General features: G+C 41.5%; 1 protein-coding gene across 1 annotated transcript in view; it reads left to right on the forward strand.

Moving 5' to 3' along the window:
• xpo5 (exportin 5) overlaps positions 1-19,574 on the forward strand; it is a 105,219-nt gene extending 85,645 nt beyond the window's left edge. Inside the window, exons 27-32 of the mRNA XM_078557235.1 lie at positions 907-960; positions 2,712-2,797; positions 3,030-3,137; positions 9,406-9,543; positions 13,551-13,715; positions 17,670-19,574. Of these exons, the coding sequence (XP_078413361.1) occupies positions 907-960; positions 2,712-2,797; positions 3,030-3,137; positions 9,406-9,543; positions 13,551-13,715; positions 17,670-17,825 (707 nt within the window). The 3' untranslated portion in view covers positions 17,826-19,574. The remainder of the gene's footprint in view (positions 1-906; positions 961-2,711; positions 2,798-3,029; positions 3,138-9,405; positions 9,544-13,550; positions 13,716-17,669) is intronic.
• The last annotated feature ends 768 nt before the right edge of the window (positions 19,575-20,342 follow it).

Raw genomic sequence — 20,342 nt, forward strand, 5'->3', positions numbered from 1 at the left:
AAGATGGTGATCCTGCAAGGTGTGTTTCACCAGTCAGGAGAAAGTGGGGCAGCTTATTTTTAGGGCATTTTTTCTAGCCCCTTCTCCATTTAAGATGAACAGAGGGTATCCTGAAGAGGACTACTCACTCAGTCTTAGATGCTGCTGCCCAAAGATAGCATTGTCCCAACACAGGTGTTCAGTGACCTTTATGCATCTGTTGCCTGTGTGCAGATTCTTGACCAGGGACTTGCAGGTTCACAGCCCTGTCCCTGTAGCCAATTCTGCATCACCACAGGACTGGCCTATGCATGACTTTGTTTAATGTAGGAACCTTGGGGCACTGTCAGTCTCCACACGAACTTGACAGGTTAGTGATCAGATGTCAGTGACGTGTCGGGCCATGATGATTGGGACTACCTTGCCGCTGTAGCCTTTTTCCACCGTCACAGCCACTGAGATGTGCAGTCTTCCTTCACCTATTCTGCTGTTGAGGATTTTTAGGATTGCACTTTGTCTGGTGCCTTCCGATGACCTTGCTGCCATGGGTGGCCCTAACAGAAGCAAGGAGCTCCCAATGGCATTGCTGGATCACCACCTTAGTGGCGGAGAGGCTTATGCACGCCAATGATCCCTTGAGCAATGCCGCCGGGAGCTGCTTGCTCCTGGCGGCAAGATAGGGGAGAGGTACCAGACTAAGTGCAGTCCATAAGTTTTGTTATTCACTGTGTCTTCTTGATTTAAGTACATACAAAACTGGTGGATAGGAAATAAGCAGCTGGTCTATCTAGCCTGTTGCATACAATTGTTACAGTTAAGCATTGCGGCCCCTAATACTTCCCATTCACCAGCACACATGGTAATTTTCAAATGGTAAATGCATTGTAAAGACTGGCTCTGAATATTTACACTATTTCTCTATTGCAGCTGTGTGCTGTTGTGTTAAGAAGGGCCCTGAGTCTATATCAGGTGATATGGATGGTAAGTAACCTAACTTTTTTTTCAGGCTAAATTTAGTACTTACTTGATTATGTAGTAAATGTAGTACTTCAGCTTATGTAGTATTGGACTTGAGTGTTTCAAGTTTAAAGAATTCTTTCTGACTGTAAGTAATCTTTGCATCAACTGGAGCATGTTTGTAAAACAGTGGCGTACTGGAAACATTACCAGATCCAGGGGTCTACATTGGAGAGTGGGGAAGAAGAAGATGTTTCACAAATATTCCTGAGCTTAAATATAGAGAAAGTTGGGCATAGGTCAAACCATCTGCTTTGATTTTCTGTGCTCCTTACAAAGCTTGGATGGAATCTATAAATCTTTAACTGGGATGGGGATGCAGGGAGGCATTTGTTGTATGTCTAGTTAACTATTCTTTTAGGATCATTGTAACTAGATACTCCTGTAGACTGATACTTGTGTTAGTGAGGCTAGTTCAATTGTAACCAAGAAACAATACTGTTTCAACCAAGTGTAACACTTTTTAAGTATGCCACTCCTCCATGAATTAAGTTGCTTTACAAACTAACACGCCTTGAAATCAGCTAGTAACAGTCCCCAACATTTACAGGGGAGGGGCATATTCATGTGAAAAGTGAGTTTCCCACTCTTATGCAGTAACAGGGTAGTGCTATTGAAGAAACTAAACCAGACTGCATGCAATGCAACTAGCTTCATTTAAGAGATAAAAACAAAAAACTACTGCGGATGCTGGAAATCCAAAACAAAAACAGAATTACCTGGAAAAACTCAGCAGGTCTGGCAGCATTGGCGGTGAAGAAAAGAGCCGACGTTTCGAGTCCACATGACCCTTCAACGGAACATGTGGACTCGAAACGTCGGCTCTTTTCTTCTCCGCCGATGCTGCCAGGCCTGCTGAGTTTTTCCAGGTAATTCTGTTTTTGTTTTGGCTTCATTTAAGCTAGTCGTTCTTCAATTTTTTTTGTCCCTGAACACTTAGGTGGGGCATTTAGTGCACCACAACGAAGTGCAAACTGGTGAATAAATGAAGCTGTAGAGCAAAATAAAAGGAGCTTATATCTTTATTTTACAACATCAACTGGCGATAGTTGATAATGCAAATGGTTAATAGTTTTGGTCCACATGTTAGTGTGGACCACATTTTGGTCCACACAAGCAACTGCTTGTTTTAAAATGTGAACGTTTTAAGTGGTCGCAACTTTTGTCCTTTTCTTCTTAAAGGTAGATTTTGTTTGTATCCTAACTTGGAAGCCCTGGGTGATTAGAAAGAGAGACCATAAATACCTTGCTGGCTGTGTCCTTAACCCATTTCTGCTGCCAGAAGGAAGCCAAGGACTTGACTTTTGCTGACACCTCACCATCTTTACCACTCCCTTTTGAGGATTGGCTAGTTGGACTGGTCAAATTGCAACATTGAATCAAATTACCCCATGCCTTTTCCTGGCTGCTGTGTTGAATAAATGCTCTTGGTTAACTTCTGTGTTCAAAACAATCTGGTTTCCTGGCTTGCTGCTGTCATTGTGTCTTGCTGAATACAAACAAAATGTGCTATGAACGTATTTTATGGTGTGAAAGCTCTAAAGGTTTACAGTTTGATTCTGAGGTTTTTTCATATGCGCTTAGAAAGCTTAGATGGCATCTTTAAATTAATGCTAGGATTTAACTTTAATCATTGAGAGACACAACTTCTTTCTTATAACAGCATTGCATTTACTGTGAAAAGTTGATTATATCAAACATATCTTTTTAAATAGATGATGAAATGATGAACACAAATGATGGTCCACATGTTGGATCTGAAGAACTCACTGACCTTGGAAAGTGTCTGCTCAAGTCTGAGGTAAGCTGGTTTGCTTTTCTTTATCCTGGACAAATCAATTTTGGTTGAAAGCTTTTTAAGGAGGAGGAGTTGTAGGCACGAGTCTTGAATCTAATATCTGATTCAATATGTACTGGTGATATTCTCATTTCAGGTTTGTTTGGGTGCAGATCAGACCAATATTGAAATTTGTTTGTCATCCAGCTGGTGTGTAATGTTAATAGCCCTAACTGATTTCCTTTACTCTTTTCAGGATATCTGTAAGGCACTGTTAGCAACCGCTTACAGTGCAATCACTTGGAGTGACACCATAACATGCCAGCGAGCGACACTCCAGCTCTGCTGGCCATTGATCAAACAGGCAAGTATATAAGTGGGTCCAGAGTACATGTGTGAGAGTATAATTTTGTTAGTGGTTACTACAATGGTTTATAGATTCGTAAAATTTTACAGCACAGAAGGCAGCCATTTATTCTATTGAAGAACTATCCATTTCGTTCAGTTGTCTGCAGTTGCCATATTTTGAATTGAAGTTCATAATGCCTCCAAAAGAATGTTTACATTGTCTCCCAATACCCTTGGAGTTAATTTGTGCTGGGGTACAGTTGAAGTGTGGTCATCTTCAAATACATGTATGAGTTGGTGGGCTATTTTACCATGGAGGGCATTACATTAACCCTTGCCGTGTCATTCTTTGCATATGGTGCTCACAGCCTGTGTGGACGAAAGCGAAGTCTGCAAGGTGGATGAGCTGGCTGGCCATGGCATTAGTACAGGAAGCCGTTCAAGTGGGGGGATCAAAAAGGAATGTAGCGGTAGTAGGGGATATTATAGTGAGAGGGATTGACACTGATCTCTGCAGCAAGAGCGAGAGTCGAGGTGGCTATGTTGTCTGCCTGGTGCCAGGGTTCAGGACATCTGCTCAGGGCTGGTGAGGAACTTGCAGTGGGAGGAGGAGGATCCAGTTGTTGTGGTCCATGTAGGTACCAATGATATAGGTAGAGCTAGGAAAGAGGTTCTGCAAAGTCAGTATGAGGAGCTAGGTACCAAATTAAGAAGCAGAACCTCAAAGGTAATAATCTCTGGATTATTACCTGAGCCACATGCAAATTGGCTATTGGTCAAATAAGATTAGAGAGAAGAAAGCTTGGCTCAAAGACTGGTGTGGGAAAAGTGGGTTCCAGTTTGTGGGGCACTGGCATCAGTACTGGGGAAAGTGGGGGCTCTACTGTTAGGATGGTTTACACCAGAACCATGCTGGGATGAGGGTCCTCGCAAATCGCATAACTAGGGAAATAGAGAGGGCTTTAAACTAAACAAGAGGGGTGAGGGATCAAGCTTGGATAGAAGTAATAATTCAAGGTTTAGAGTCAAGACAGGAGAGCAAAATAGTAATATGAGAAATGAAGGTCAGAGACTGGCAGGAAGGGACAGAGAGAAAAAACCTAAGAATACATCAGCAGTCAAGACTAGATGTTACAAAGGTAATAAAAAGACAAAACTGAAGGCTCTCTACTTGAATGCATGAAGCATTCTAACAAAGCAAATGAATTGATGGCCCGCATTGAAGTAAATAAATATGATCCGAAAGCAATTACGGAGACGTGGCTGCAGGATGACAAAGATTGGGCCCTTAATATATAGGGGTACGTGACATTCAAGAAGAATAGGAAGCTAGGTAAAGTTGGAGGGGTAGCAGTGTTAATCAAAGAGGGCATTGGTGTACTAGTTAGAGATGACCTTGGTTCAGAAGATCAGGATGTAGAATCGGTTTGGGTGGAGATTAGGAATAGTAGGGGGAAAAAGTCATTAGTGGGAGTGGTCATCAGACCCCCTAACAGTCGCCACAGTGTAGGACAAAGTATTCAAGGGAAAATATTGTGTGCTTGTGATAAAGGGATGGCAATAATCATGGGTGATTTTAATCTACACATAAACTGGAAAAATCAGATTGGCAGTCGTAGCCTGGATGAGGAATTCTTAGAATGCTTTTGAGAGAGTTTCTTAGCGCAGCATGTTCTGGAACCAATCAGAGAGCACGTTATATTAGTCTTGGTATTGTGTAATGTGACAGGATTAATTAATGACCTTAGAGTAAAGACACCCCTAGGTAGCAGCGACCACAAATTATTGAATTTTACATCCAGCTTGAAAGGGAGAAGAGTCGGTCTAAGACTAGCATCTTAAACTTAAATAAAGGCAACTATGTGGGGATGAAAGCTGAGCTAGCTGAAGTGAACTGGAAACTAGGCTAGAGGATAGATCAATAGAGAAGCAGTGACAGACATTTAAGGGGATATTTCTGAGTATTCAGAATAAGCACATTCCTACTATAAAGAAAAATTGTAAGGGGAGGATCTACCGTTCGTGGTTAACTAAAGAAGTTAAGGAAAGCATCAAACTTAAGGAAAAAGCATACAACTCCACAAAGATGAGTGGCAGGACAGATGATTGGACAGAATACAAAGAACAGCAGAGAATGGCTGAAAGGTTAATCAGGAGAAAGAAATTAGAGTATGAGAAGAAGCTAGCTAGAAATATAAAAACGGATAGCAAGCGTACTAAAAAAGGAAAAGAGTAAGTAAAGTGAGTGTTGGAGAGACAGTGATAGTGGAAAGAGAGTGACAGTGGAGAGTTAATAGATAATAAGGAAATGGCAGAAGAAATGAACAAATATTTTGCTGCTTGTGTTCACTATAGAGGATACAGAAAACATTCCAGTTGCAAATCAGGAGGTGAATGGAAGACAGGAACTTGGTGAAATTGAAATCACTAGGGAAATGGTACTGAGCAAATTGATGGAGCTGTGGGCTGGCAAGTCTCTGGGTCCCGATGGACTACATCCTAGGTTCTTTAAAGAGATGGCTATTGAGGTAGTCAATGCGCTGGTGTTAATTTTCCAAAATTCGCTAGATTTTGGAAAGGTTCCATCAGATTGGAAAGTAGCAAATATAACCCCTCTATTCAAGAAGGGAGGGAGGCAGAACACAGGAAACTATAGGCCAGTTAGCTTGATGTCTGTCATGTGGAAGTTATTAGAATCAATCATTAAGGAGGTTATAACTAGGCACTTAGAAGAACTCAATGCAATCAGGAAGAGTCAGCATGATTTTGTGAAAGGAAAATCATGTTTAACCAATTTATTGGAGTTTTTTGAAGGAGGAACGTGTGCAGTGGATAAAGGGTAGCCTGTAGATGTATTGTACTTGGATTTCCAAAAGGCATTTGATGAGGTGCCACATCAAAGATTATTACGGAAAATAAAAGTGCCTGGTGTTAGGGGGTAACATATTAGCATGGATAGGAGACTGGCTGGCTGGCAGAAAGCAGAGAGTATGCATAAATGGGTCTTTTTCTGATTGACAGGATGTGACGAGTGGCATCCCACAGGGGTCTGTCCTGGGCCTCAACTTTTTACGATTTACATCAATGACTTAGATGAAGGGAGTGAAGACATGGTAGCTAAATTTGGAGATGACACAAAGATAGGTAGGAAAGTATGTTGTAAAGAGGATATGAGGAGTTTGCAGATGTATATCGATTGGTTAAGTGAGTGGGCAAAAAATCTGGCAGATTGAGTATAATGTGGGAAAATGTGAAGTTGTTCACTTTAGCAGGCAGAACAAAAAAGTAGAGTATGGAGAACGGCTGCATAATTCTGAGGTGCAGAGGGATCTAGGTGTTCTGGTACATGAGTCACAAAAAGTTAGTATGCAGGTACAGCAAATAATTAAGTTTTGGCTAATGGATGCTATCTTTTACTAGGAGAGGGATTGAACATAAAAGTAAGGATGTTATGTTTCAGTTATACAGGGCATTGGTGAGATCGCACCTCGAATACTGTGTGCAGTTTTGGTCTCCTTATTTAAGGAAGGATTTAAATGCATTGGAGGCGGGTTTACTACATTGATATCTGGAATTGAGTGGGTTGTCTTATGAGGAAAGGTTGGACAGACTGACTTGTTTCCACTGGATTTTAGAAGAGTGAGGGGTGATTTGATTGAAGTGTACAAAATCCTGAACGGCCTTGACGAGGTAGACGTCGAAAGAATATTTCCTCTTGTGGGTGAGCCCAGAACTCGGGGGCACTATTTTAAGATTAGGGGTCGCCCTTTCACGACAGAGATGAGGAGAAATTTTTTCTGTCAAAGGGTTGTGCAACTTTGAAACGCTCTGCCTCAGAAGGTGATGGAGGCAGGGTCATTGAATATTTTTAAGGCACATGTAGATAGGCAATGGAATCAAAGGTTATCGGGGTTGGATGGGAATGTGGAAATCGACAAGAAGATCAGCCATGATCTTATTGAATAGCGGAGCAGGCTCGAAGGGCCAAATGATCTACTCCTGTTCCTATTTTGAATGTTATTATATACATATGCATACTTCCCAGCAGGAGATCATTGGGAGTGATTAGTAGTGGGATTGAGCCAGTGTATTCCTGTTTTTGCTCTTCCTTTGCTAATTGTGATACCCTTATTTTGTGGGGCAACAATATAATCTAAACCAGAGATTTCATCTGAGACCTTTGGGTCTGTATGACTTCGAGCTGGACAGTGTGTTTATCAACTAAACTGTCAAAGTGAAATGTTTATGGTTTGAAGTTACTTTAAATAGATGTGTTTTTGTGATTGCTACTAATTTTAGATCCATTGGTTTTGGTGTATTGCCTTTTGCCTGGCATACCTGTTTTTTTGCACAGTTTTGTCAGGTTTGCTATGTTGTAGAAATTGACCCAGTTATGTTGCAGGGTATTTCTTACAAGAGCTAATGTCTAGTGATACTGCTGTCATTTTATTTGCCAATTTTACGGCTTCCATCACTTGCAAATTAAAGATTTTACTACGTGTGCACCATACTCCAATTAACATCCAGCACCCTCAACGTATGGCTGCATTCTATGCAATTCATTTTTGAGTAATTTTCCATGCCCCATTGTCCTTGAAATCTTCTATTTGAATGCCAGTGCCTATCCCACAAAAATTTATAACTCTAATACTAATTTTAAAAACTGTTCAATTTAATGGATGTTTGATCCGATCAATAATGGAATTAAATGTTGAAAGAAATTTGCAGTCATACCAAAAATGTGTTTCTGTTTCTGTGGAACAATTTTTCCTCCAATTTTTGTTTTTGGAAAATTGAGCATTGAATGTCCCAGATATGAAATTTTGGATTTTTTTTTAAGCCTACATGCACTTATAAATTACATTTGCACATAGCTCTTTTAATTGGGTCAAAACTTGTTGACATTTTATCTGAAGTTCTTGATGTTTTTCTCATTTTCTCAATTTACTACTAATGTTAAGATATTTTGTACCCGTCTTCACAGTAGAGGATACAAATAACATCCCAGAAATAAATGTAAATCAGGAGGTGAAAGGGAGGGAGGAACTTAAAATAATTACAATCATTAGAGAAAGGGTACTGAGAAAATTATGAAAACTAAAAGCTGACAAGTTCCCAGGATTGGTTGGACTTCATCCTACGGTCTTAAAAGAAGTGACTGCTGAAATAGTAGATGCATTGGTTTTAATTTTCCAAAATTCCGTTGATTCTGGAAAGGTCCCATCAGGTTGGAAATAGCGAATGTGATTCCTCTATTCAAGAAAAGAGGGAGACAGAAAGCAGGAAACTATAGGCCAGTTAGCTTAACATTTGAAACATGCTGGAATCTATTATTAAGGTTATAGCAGGGCACTTAGTAAATCTCAATGCAATCAGAGTCGACATGGTTTTATGAAAGGGAAAACATGTTTGACTAATTTGTTGGAGTTCTTTGAGCAAGTAATAAGTAATGTAGATAAACGAGACCCTGAGAATGTGGTGTACTTGGATTTCCAGAAAGCATTTGACAAGGTGCCACATCAAAGGTTACTACGTAAAATAAGAAGCAGAGAGTAGGTATAAATGGGTCGTTTTTGGGTTGGTAGAATGTGACAAGTAGAGTGCCATGGATCAGTGCTGGGGCTTCAACTGTTTACAATTTATATCAATGACTTGAATGAAGGGATAGAATATATACTAGGTAAATTTACTGATGATACAAAACATGTAGGAAAGTAAGTTGTGAAGAGGACATAGGAGCCTGCAAAGGGATATAGATAGGTTAAGTGAGTGGGCAAAATTTGGCAGATGGCATAATGTGGGAAAAGGTTGACAGGCTGGACCTGTATGCATTGGAGTTCAGAAAAATGAGAGGTAATCTTATTGAAACATATAAGATCCTGAAGGGACTTGACAGGATGGATACTGAGAGGATGCTTCCCCTTGTGGGAGAGACTAGAACTAGGGGACACAGTTTAAAAATAAGGGGTATCCCATTTAAGATGGGGATGAGAATTTTTTTCTGAGGGTCGCGAGTCTTTGGAACTGACTTCCACAGAGAGCAGTGGAGGCAGGGTCATTGAATATTTTGAAGACAGGGGTAGATAGGTTCTTGGCCAACAAGGAAGTCAAAGGTTACCTGGGGTAGGGGGGAAATGTGGAGTTAAGGCCACAATCCGATCAGCCATTGAATTATTGAATGGCGGAGCAGGCTCGAGGGGCTAAATGGCCTACTGCTCTGAATTCGTATGTATATTTTTTGTTTTTATGAATCTTGATGATCAAATTGGATTATTCTTTATCAGGTATTGTCTGCAACCCTGCATTCTGATGCAGCTAGTTGGTTCTTCATGAGTGTGCTTAGAGGGCTGCAGATGCACGGACAACACGAAGGCTGCCTTGCAGCATTGGTCCACCTTGCTTTCATGATCTATGAGGCACTGGTAAGCAAAGTATCTAATGAATGGATGTGTATTACAAAAATTGTTGATTCCAATGTTCTGTTTGCATTTTGTATTTATTAAGGGGAAAAATGTAGGGTGATTGGAATGGTTATTGTTTGAAGCAGCAAGTACTTATATTGCCTTTAGTGTAATGAAACATCCCAAGGTGCTTCACAGGAACGTTATAAAACAAAATATGACATAGCCATGTGAGATATTAAGTCAGCTGACAAAGGCTTGGCTAAATTGTAGGTTTCAAGGAGTGCCTGAAAGGAGGAAAGTGAGCTGGAGAGGTGTCGGGAGGAAATTCCAGAGCTTAGGGCTTAGGCAGATGAAGGTACAGCCACCAGTGGTGGAGCAGCTTAAAAATTGGACATGCTGAAGAGTCCAGGATTATATGAGCACAGATACCAACTAAAAGGTACAAGTTAGGAATGTGATGGAATGCTCTTCATTTGCCTGGGTGAGTTCTGGTCCAACAAATCTCAAGATGTTTGACTCCATGAGGACAAAGCAGCCTGCTTGATTGGCACCCCATCCACCACCTTAACCATTCATCCCGCCACCGTTGGTGCACAATGTCATCATTGTGTACGATCTGTAAGATGCACTGTAGCAACTTGCCAAGTCTCTTGTGACAGAACCTACCAAATATGTGACCTCTGCCACCTAGAAGAACAAGTATAGCTGGTGCAGAGGAACACCCCCTGCAAGTTCCCCTCCATGTCACATAATATCCTGACTTGGAAATATGTCACTATTCTTTCACTGTCACTGGGTCAAAATCCTGGAATTCCCTGCCAAAAAGCGCTGTGAGCGTACCTGCACCACACAAACGGCAACAGTTCAAGAAGGTGGCTCACTACCACCTTCTCGATGGGTAATGAATGCTGTCCTTGCTAGTAATGCCCCCATCCATGAAAAGGTTTAAAAAATATAAACTTGTTAGCAGTTTGATGGCTTTGTGTGCATTCTGTAAATCTTTGCACAAGATCTCTGAAAATTTTCAGAGCCTTGAGTCCTCCTTTTTAAATCTTTAAACATTTGTTTTGTATTTAAAAGGTTTTTATTAAAACTTTTTTTGAGGGGAAGGAGGGCCTCTTTTGCTTGCTCTCTCCTTTAAAATTAAAATTAAGTTTGTGTTGCTGCTGTTAGTCTTTCCTTTTTTTGTCTTTGACCACATATGAGCCCTATCCCAGACATTAGTTTCAGTTTGTAATTTACAATTTTTTTTAATGACAAAAATAAAACATAGCATGCTGTTAACTACATTGTGCTGAATGCGACCCAGCTGAATGGAGATCCTGAGCAGCGGTTGTCTTCTGGCCTCTATTTTGTATTTATTTATGTCACATTGAAAGATTAGTCTTGGATGGGCCTCACTTCCCTCAATCAAACATTGTCTTCAAACTGCATACCTTTGCAAACAATTTTATTCCTTGCCTGTATCTTGTTCTGCTGACCTGCATTTAGCTCCTGGCCTTATCAACATCCCCAATTTAAAATTATCTTTGTGTTTAAACCTGTTCTTGTTCTTGCCCCACCTCTGCTCATGCAAGTTCCCCTCTTTCTCTCTCTCTCTCCGCCACCATCACCCCCACCCCCGCCAAATTGTCTGTTTCTTTGGTTCTGGCATTTTTACGCTGATGGCTATGTTTAGCTTCCCATTTGGCACACTCTGAATTCATTGTTTAAGCCCCTTTATGTCTCTCCTTTTAATATCCTTATTAAAACCTACTTTGGATTTTTGATAGCCCTTCTAATATTTCTTTTGAATCAATGCCCATTTATTTCTCATTTTATGTTTGAATCGTTATTTATATGTTAAAGACACTGAATGTTAGTTACTCAGGGTCACATTTATAACTTTTACAGAAATGCATTTATATAGCATCTTTCATATCCCCATATTTCAAATGCTATACAGCAAAATTAATTGGGTTTTTTGAATATTTTTGTTGGAAAATGGAGCAATGAGCAGTTTTTGATGTTGATTGGGGGTTCACGTTAGGCCATGACATCAAAACTCCCCTGCTGCTCTTTGAATTGTGCCAGGCATCCTCAACATCCATATAAGCCAAGGCACATTTGTCTATTCAGCATCTCATCTGAAAGTAGGCACTTCTTGGGGCAGAATTTTACATTCGGCGTGCGGGGACGGGCCCGACAGCCGGAATGTAAAATGACGAGCGATGACGTCGGGTGTGCGGCCCGACATCATCGCACTGTTTCGCGATATTTCATTCAGCGGGCATGCGCCGGAGTTGGCTGCACACCCGCCAATAATTGAAAGGCCTATTAAGGCCATTAATGTCCAAATTTATGCTGCCCGCCCAACCTAATGGTTGGTGGGCAGGTAAAAAAGCTAAGCAGCCTTTTTGTTTTTTAGGAAACATCATCCACGAGCGGGATGAGGTTTCCTAAAGCTTTTACAAATTGAATAAAAATTGTTTTTGAAAAATAAAAACATGTCTCCATCTCATGTGACACAGTCACATGAGGGGATATGTTTCATAAAATTTTTAATGTTTTCAATAATTTCTTTAAAAGCGCTTCAGTCTCCCTGAGGCAGCTCCGTGCCTCAGGGAGATTGAAGCGCTTTTTCGCGTGCATGCATGAAAGAGCACTGGACCCGACTTTCCCTCCTCCCCCGCTGCACAGGTAGCGCTCAGCACTACCGCTCGCAATCCACACTGGGCGGGCCTTAATTGGCCCGCCCACGTGAAATTGCGGTGCCGAGCCGATCGCGGGTGGCAGTCAGCTCTGCGACCGCACCCACCAAGCCCGCCTGACTAATGTAAAATCCTGGCCTTGGAGTTTATCAGTTCCTCAGTAAGGCACTGAAGTCTTGGTGTGGGGCTCTTGAAGCCATGACCTTCTGACTCAGTCGAGAGTGCTGATCAAGGAGAATCAGGCTAACACTTGTAACTTGGATCAGGTGGCTATTCATCTTCCAATCTCCTGTCCCTCTTCCCTCCAAAAGCCTGAATGGTACTTCTCTCACTGGACTATGCTTGCAGCCACATTTTCATCTAAGACTCAATCTTCAGCCTCCTGCCTTCCTTTCTTTCAGACCCCATCTTTAGTAGTCCTCAGGTCCCACTTTTCTGTTCTGCCTGTCTATCTGTCTGTGTACATGTGTCAGTACATCTTTATATCTTTTCCAGTTTTACACATCCTGTGGGTGTTTGGTTGTGCAATTTTTATTACCAGGGCCAGTTAGCTCAGTTGGCTAAGAGCGTGGTAGAATAAAGCCAACATCATGGGTTTAATCCCCATACTGGCTGAGGTAGCTCTTGGGGCCTACCTCCCTGCTTTGCCCCATAGCAATATCATGACGTAAGCCTGTAATGGTCATCCACTGCAGCAGCCAAGCTACTCAGATGTCCTGAATGCTCCTTGGCTCTGGAATTATGCAAAAGCAACCAAGAGAGTGGGGCAGGAGCATGCACCCATCCTCCACTATAATCAAATTCCTTAGCATAGGTTTAGCTGTAAAATGTGAGACATTTGAAATCAGTTACAACTTTAGCAACCAGGAATCTACCATTACTACTTTATTACCAAAGTAGAGGGGAACCAAGTTGTTGCAACATATCACCAGCATAACTTGTTTTTTTAAAGAGCAGAGTTTCAAGTATGTTCGTTGTCCCATTGGCACTATTTTGAACACGGGTTATTTCAGCAGATTTGAATCAACTTGTTCATCTTGCATGGAGCCTGCGAACAGCAGCAGTGGTCCTTTAGAAGAACCAGGAGGACTGTACCCAGCTGTGACAAGCAGCAAGAATTGTAGGCTTGGGAATGTTCACTCAGGTGCCCATCCTTTCATTGGCATAATGCTAATTGGTGCACAGGGCATCTAAATTGAGCAAGTATAATAACTGGAGTGCAAAGACTAACAGTATTGTGAACGTTTTGGGCATCCTAATGATGCAATAATGTACTAAATTGATTTCCTTTATCTGTATGTACTATATCATTTCCCTTTTGAATTACACTTGTAGAGACCACGATATCCTGATTTAAAAACAGTGATGCAACAGGTTCCTCAAATTTCTGGAGATGCTTTGGATCAATTTGATACAAAACTTCTGAACCCATCGTCTCATAAAATGGGTGACAAAAGGAGAAAGGACCTCTTCAAGAAACTCTTGTCTGGTTGTATTGGGGTAAGTTGAGTATATAGTGTTTTCGAAAAGTTGTCTTCCACAATGATTGTAATATTTTAAGAAGTAAAGGTGGCTGAATCATTAATCATTAATTACCTCCCCATCTCCCTTGACCCCTTCACTCTGAATTGCCTGACTGCTTGTCCAGCATCCAATACTAGATGAACAGAATCTTCCTCCCAACTAAATATCAGGAAGACCAAAGCCATTGTATTAGGTCCTCGCCACAAACTCTGTTCCTTATCCACTGACTTCCTTTCTTTGGCAACAGCCTGAGGCTGAACCAGACTGTTTGCAACCCTGGTTTCATGTTTGATCCCAAGATAGTTTCTGGTCTCATCCACTCCATCACCAATACTGTTTCCACTGCTGTAACATTGCCATACTCCATCCTTGCCTCAGCTCATCAACTGAAATTCTCGTCCATGCCTTTGTTACCCTTAAACCTGGCTATTCTAAGACATTCCTGGCCAACCTCCCATGTTGTACCCTTCAAGTTTACGAAGTCATCCAAAACTACTGCCCAAGTCCCCTTCATCCATCTCCTGCTATTCTCATTGACCTACATCACTCCCCGGTTAAGCAATGCCTCGATTTTTAAAAGTTTCATCCTTATTTTCAAATCCCTCCACAGCCTTGTCCATCCCTATCTCTGTAACAAAAACAGAATTACCTGGAAAAACTCAGCAGGTCTGGCAGCATCGGCGGAGAAGAAAGAGTTGACGTTTCGAGTCCTCATGACCCTTCAGCAGAACTGAGTATAGTTAGGAGAGGGGTGAAATATAAGCTGGTTTAAGGGGAGGGGGTGGGGGGGTGTGTGTGGTTGTAGGGACAAGCAAGCAGTGATAGGAGCAGATAATCAAAAGATGTCACAGACAAAAGGATCAAAGAGGTGTTGAAGGTGGTGATATTATCTAAGAAAATGTGCTAATTAAGAATGGATGGCAGGACACTCAAGGTATAGCTCTAGTGGGGGTGGGGTGGAAAGACTGACAAGGTATTAGTTGTAGATTTAAAAATAATGGAAATAGGTGGGAAAAGAAAAATCTATATAAATTATTGAAAAAAACAAAAGGGAGGGGGAAGAAATGGGGTGGGGATGAGGGGAGGGAGTTTAAGATCTAAAGTTGTTGAATTCAATATTCAGCCCGGAAGGCTGTAAAGTGCCTAGTCGGAAGATGAGGTGCTGTCCCTCCAGTTTGCGTTGGGCTTCACTGGAACAATGCAGCCAGCCAAGGACAGACATATGGGCAACAGAGCAGGGTGGAGTGTTAAAATGGCAAGCGACAGGGAGGTTTGGGTCTTTCTTGCGGACAGACTGCAGGTGTTCTGCAAAGCGGTCGCCCAGTTTGCGTTTGGTCTCTCCAATATAGAGGAGACCGCATTGGGAGCAACGGATGCAGTAGACTAAGTTAAGGGAAATGCAAGTGAAATGCTGCTTCACTTGAAAGGAGTGTTTGGGCCCTTGGACGGTGAGGAAGTGAAGGGGCAGGTGTTGCATCTTCTGCGTGGGCATGGGGGGGTGCCATAGGTGGGGGTTGAGGAGTAGGGGGTGATGGAGGAGTGGACCAGGGTGTCCCGGAGGGAACGATCCCTACGGAATGCCGCCGGGGGGGTGAAGGGAAGATGTGTTTGGTGGTGGCATCATGCTGGAGTTGGCGGAAATGGCGGAGGATGATCCTTTGAATCCGGAGGCTGGTGGGGTGATAAGTGAGGACAAGGGGGACCCTATCATGTTTCTGGGAGGGAGGAGAAGGCGTGAGGGCGGATGCGCGGGAGATGGGCCGGACACGGTTGAGGGCCCTGTCAACGACCGTGGGTGGAAAACCTCGGTTAAGGAAGAAGGAGCACATGTCAGAGGAACTGTTTTTGAAGGTAGTGTCATCAGAACAAATGTGACGGAGGCGAAGGAACTGAGAGAATGGGATGGAGTCCTTACAGGAAGCGGGGTGTGAGGAGCTGTAGTTGAGGTAGCTGTGGGAGTCGGTAGGCTTGTAATGGATATTGGTGGACAGTCTATCATCAGAAATTGAGACAGAAGGTCAAGGAAGGGAAGGGAAGCGTCAGAGATGGACCATGTGAAAATGATGGAGGGGTGGAGATTGGAAGCAAAATTAATAAATTTTTCCAGGTCCAGACGAGAGCATGAAGCCACACCGAAGTAATCATCGATGTACTGGAGAAAGAGTTGTGGGAGGGGGCCGGAGTAGGACTGGAACAAGGAATGTTCCACATACCCCATAAAGAGACAGGCATAGCTGGGGCCCATGCGGGTACCCATAGCCACACCTTTTATTTGGAGGAAGTGAGAGGAGTTAAAGGAGAAATTGTTCAGTGTGAGAACAAGTTCAGCCAGACGGAGGAGAGTAGTGGTGGATGGGGATTGTTCGGGCCTCTGTTCAAGGAAGAAGCTAAGGGCCCTCAGACCATCCTGGTGGGGGATGGAGGTGTAGAGGGATTGGACGCCCATGGTGAAGAGGAAGCGGTTGGGCCAGGGAACTGGAAATTGTTGATGTGACGTAAGGTGTCAGAGGAATCATGGATGTAGGTGGGAAGGGACTGGACAAGGGGAGAGAGAAGGGAGTCAAGATAACGAGAAATGAGTTCCGTGGGGCAGGAACAGGCTGACACGATCGGTCTGCCGGGACGGTCCTGTTTGTGGATTTTGGGTAGGAGGTAGAAGCGGGCTGTCCGAGGTTGGGCGACTATCAGGTTGGAAGCTGTGGGAGGAAGATCTCCAGAGGAGATGAGGTCGGTGACAGTCCTGGAAACAATGGCTTGATGTTCAGTGGTGGGGTCATGGTCCAGGGAGAGGTAGGAGGAAGTGTCTGCGAGTTGACGCTCAGCCTCCGCGAGGTAGAGGCCATCTCTGTATCCTCTTCTAACCCCAAAACACTCATCTGCACTCTAATTCTGACTTCTTTCGCATCCCCAATTTTAATTGCTTCATCATTTGTGGCTATGCTTTCAGCTACTAAGGCATTAAGCTCTTAAAGTTCCTCCTCAAACCCCTCTACCCACATCCTGCCTTCCCCCTCTTTGCTCCTTTAATATGCTCCTTAAAACCTACCACTTTGACCAAGGTTTTGGTTGTTGAATCTAATATCTCCTTATGTGGCTCAGTGTCAAATTTTGCTCGAACATGCTCCTGTGAAGCACCTTGGGATGTTTTATTGCAAGTTGTTTATGGATGACACCATAATGCAAGGGCAACTTTTTAACATGGCATGAGTTCAGTGGACATATGTGGGGAACTGAAATGTCACATTTAGGGAATCTTATCTGATCCGATGGAGCAGTGTAACAAGAACTTTATCTGTTTTTTCCAAGACATCCTTAATGTTCTTTTTGCTCCCTTGAGCAAGTTCTGCAGGTAGTGAAAAATGCTGTTTGAAACCTGAATCCTTTACTTTGGATATTTGACCCAATGCTGAAACATAAATAAAGGTCAATGTAATTTCTCTGAAATGGGTATTTTACAACAGTGCCTTAACTCCAGAAGTAAATCACTGATTATGAAGCACTTTGGGATGTCTGACAGCATGATGCATGTAAATTTTCCTCTCCCGGGTTGAGATCCTAAAACTTAGCACTTAAATGTTAATGCTAAGTGCTGGAACTGATCTTAAACCAGTAAGACATCCTTCTCTGTTTGTGAAGATAGCAAACTTATGATGAATGATTACTGTGGTTTTCAAAAATGTGTACAGTTTTTAATTTATTAATTTCGATTAACACTTGTTTTTTTTTGTTTTGGAGTAATTATGGATTTTTTATTCCTTTTAAGGACATATTAATTTATCACCTCGAAACCAAACTGCAACCCTGACTTTGCATATTACTTTCATCCAATTAGTATCAGTTGCATACAATTGATTTTGCACACACAATTAATCTTCAACCATTTCTTTAAATATTGTTTATTTAGATAATCTTTTTTCCTGTCCTTTTCAGAAGCCACTTGGGCAGAAGTTCAAAAAAGAGGTGCATATCAAAAACTTGCCCTCCCTTTTTAAGAAACCGAAACCACAGCCCACCACACCAATAGAAGAAACAACTGAAGACAATGTCCTAACTCCTCTCTTTGACCCAAGGGCTCAGGACATGTGAAGAGTGGCAGGCTCTGTTTAGCTTCCACTCATGCTTAACGGAATAAAATGGACCTTTTATGTTGATTTTAACTTGTAGTGTGTCTTTAGTTGTAAGGTGTTCATCAACATTAGCATAGTGGAAATTAGCATCAAATAGCTACTTTAAAATGACTGCTCACCTTAAAAAAAATACTTTCATGAAGCCAAGATAGTAACTATAACAATTTGGTAGCCAGATATTTCTAAATATCTAGTTGACTGCCAATGGTGAAAGTTATACCCCCATAAAATTATTTCTGCCACAAATTCTTTTAGCCAATTTGCATAACTTTGTAATGCATTCTATGGTGGAAAGAAGTGTAAACTGATTGTGGTAAATCGTTATGAAATGCCTTAACCTTTTCCAAAATTGAATTCATAAATTGAGTTTGCAGCAATCTGTTTTTCGAAGTGTTGTATACTGACAGTTTGTGTCTGTGCTCTCCGTATTAAAAGAAACCAGAAGAATCCTTTTGATGTTTTGTTAAAATATTTTGTATGCCATTGTTTAATATTAAATTTGATTGTCCAGTTTTGTGTATGAATGTTTATCTTCTAATGCACGTTAAGACAACCAGACCTTCATAACTGCAGAAGTTTTGATTTTTTTTAATCTACATCAGTCTTCTGAGTCTAGACAGGTAAAATTTCAGAAGCAGAAAATAATGGGAACTAGAAACTTCATTTTAAAATTTGTTACCAAGCTTTTCTGCATTTAGCATTATCACCTCACTTTACATTTTCTGTGTGTTTTAAGTGTAGATTTTGAAAATGAACTGGAATTAACATTAAAGTGATGGCTGTTTTTGTTCCAAGAATTCTTGTGGAAGAGTCTTTTATAGTAGTTGTAAAGTAGACTAAATAGCTACAGTTAAGTGCATTTCTTCCATTTTTATTTTTCCTGCTGCTTATACTGAGTCTTTTCCCATTTATTTTGAACAGCTCAGTTGTCTTTGTATCTTTTGTAGCTATTAATGGGTGAATGGCATGATTACAATATTTTAGAGTTGTGTGAAATTCACAGTAATGTTCGTTGTTTTGAGAATACATAGTCTGACCACACTTTGTTTGTAATTAATATAAACTCGTCTGAAACATTCAGTTAATCAACTTAGCGTTCTCTCCATTTATGTAATATGTGATAAAGTGAAAAACCTGTTCCTCTTGATGAAAGTACAGATTATATTGCTAAGAGTTTACTTCACTCTGTACTGGTATAGAATTCCTTGTCTGATATAAAACAGATTACTGTTAACCCCAATGAAGATTCTGTTAAAAATGTTTTATATAAATGTGCCAGCATTTAGCACCTTTTTAGTACAAAGCTGGTTAACCAAATTTTAAACAGAACTGCCAACTCTTCGGTGACAGTGCACTAGATATAACTTCTAAAATTAATCCTGTATATGTCTACAGAATGGCATGTTGAGTTGATCACTTTTCATTTATACTTCACTGATAGTTATGTTGCATGTTTCCTTAATCGTATTTACTTTTGATCTAGTAAAACTGAGAGATAAGTGGCAGAATTATGCTCATTTGACCCATAGAGTTGAGCATTATGAAAGGAAATGCTACTTTATTTCTATTTTTTTTAATTTAAAGTCCATCTTTCCTCAGATTTTGTTCTGAAACTTAATACAGGAATGATATGAATTAGGAGAAAATACTGTCATTTGCTTTGATTTTTATTTCGCCAATAAAGACAGAATTCTACACAATGAAATAACTTGGCTGTTAACTTGTATTGTTAATGACTTGCAGTCCCATTGATACACACAAAAGTAAACCAGGCTTTATTTGTCATGACTTATTGTGTTCCCACCCCCAGCCCACAAACATTCTTTGTACTCCAGACTTGCACTACCCCTCACCAGGCTGTTCCAGTACAGCTACAACACTGGCATCTACCTGGCAATGTGGAAAATTGCCCAGGTGTGTCTTGTACACACAAAGGACAAATCAACCTGGCCAATTAGCACCCCATCAGTTGACTCTCTGTCATCAATAAAGTGATGGAAGGAGTCATTAATAGTGCTATCAAGCATCACTTGCTGAGTAATAACCTGCTCACTGACACCCAGCTTGGGTTCCGCCAAGGTCACTCTGCTTCTGACCTCATTACAGCCTTGGTTTGAACAAGGACAAAAGAGCTGAACTCCAGAGGTGAGGTGAAAGTGATTGTCTTTGACATCAAGGTAGCAATTGACTGGGTGTGGCATCAAGGAGCCCTAGCAAAACTGGAATAATTGAGAATCAGGGGCAAACCTCTCTACTGGTTGGAGTCATACCTAGCACAAAGGAAGATGACTATGGTTGCTGGTGGTCAATCAACTCAGTTCCAGGACATCACTGTGGGAGTTCCTCAGGGTCGTGTCCTCGGCCCAACCATCTTCATCTGCTTCATCAATGACTTTGCTTCCGTTATAAAGTCAGAAGTGGGGATGTTCGCTGATGATTGTACGATGTTCACCATTTGTGACGACTCAAATACTGA

Source organism: Cetorhinus maximus, chromosome 14 (assembly GCF_964194155.1).
Source record: "Cetorhinus maximus chromosome 14, sCetMax3.hap1.1, whole genome shotgun sequence".
Taxonomy (NCBI): Eukaryota; Metazoa; Chordata; class Chondrichthyes; order Lamniformes; family Cetorhinidae; genus Cetorhinus; species Cetorhinus maximus.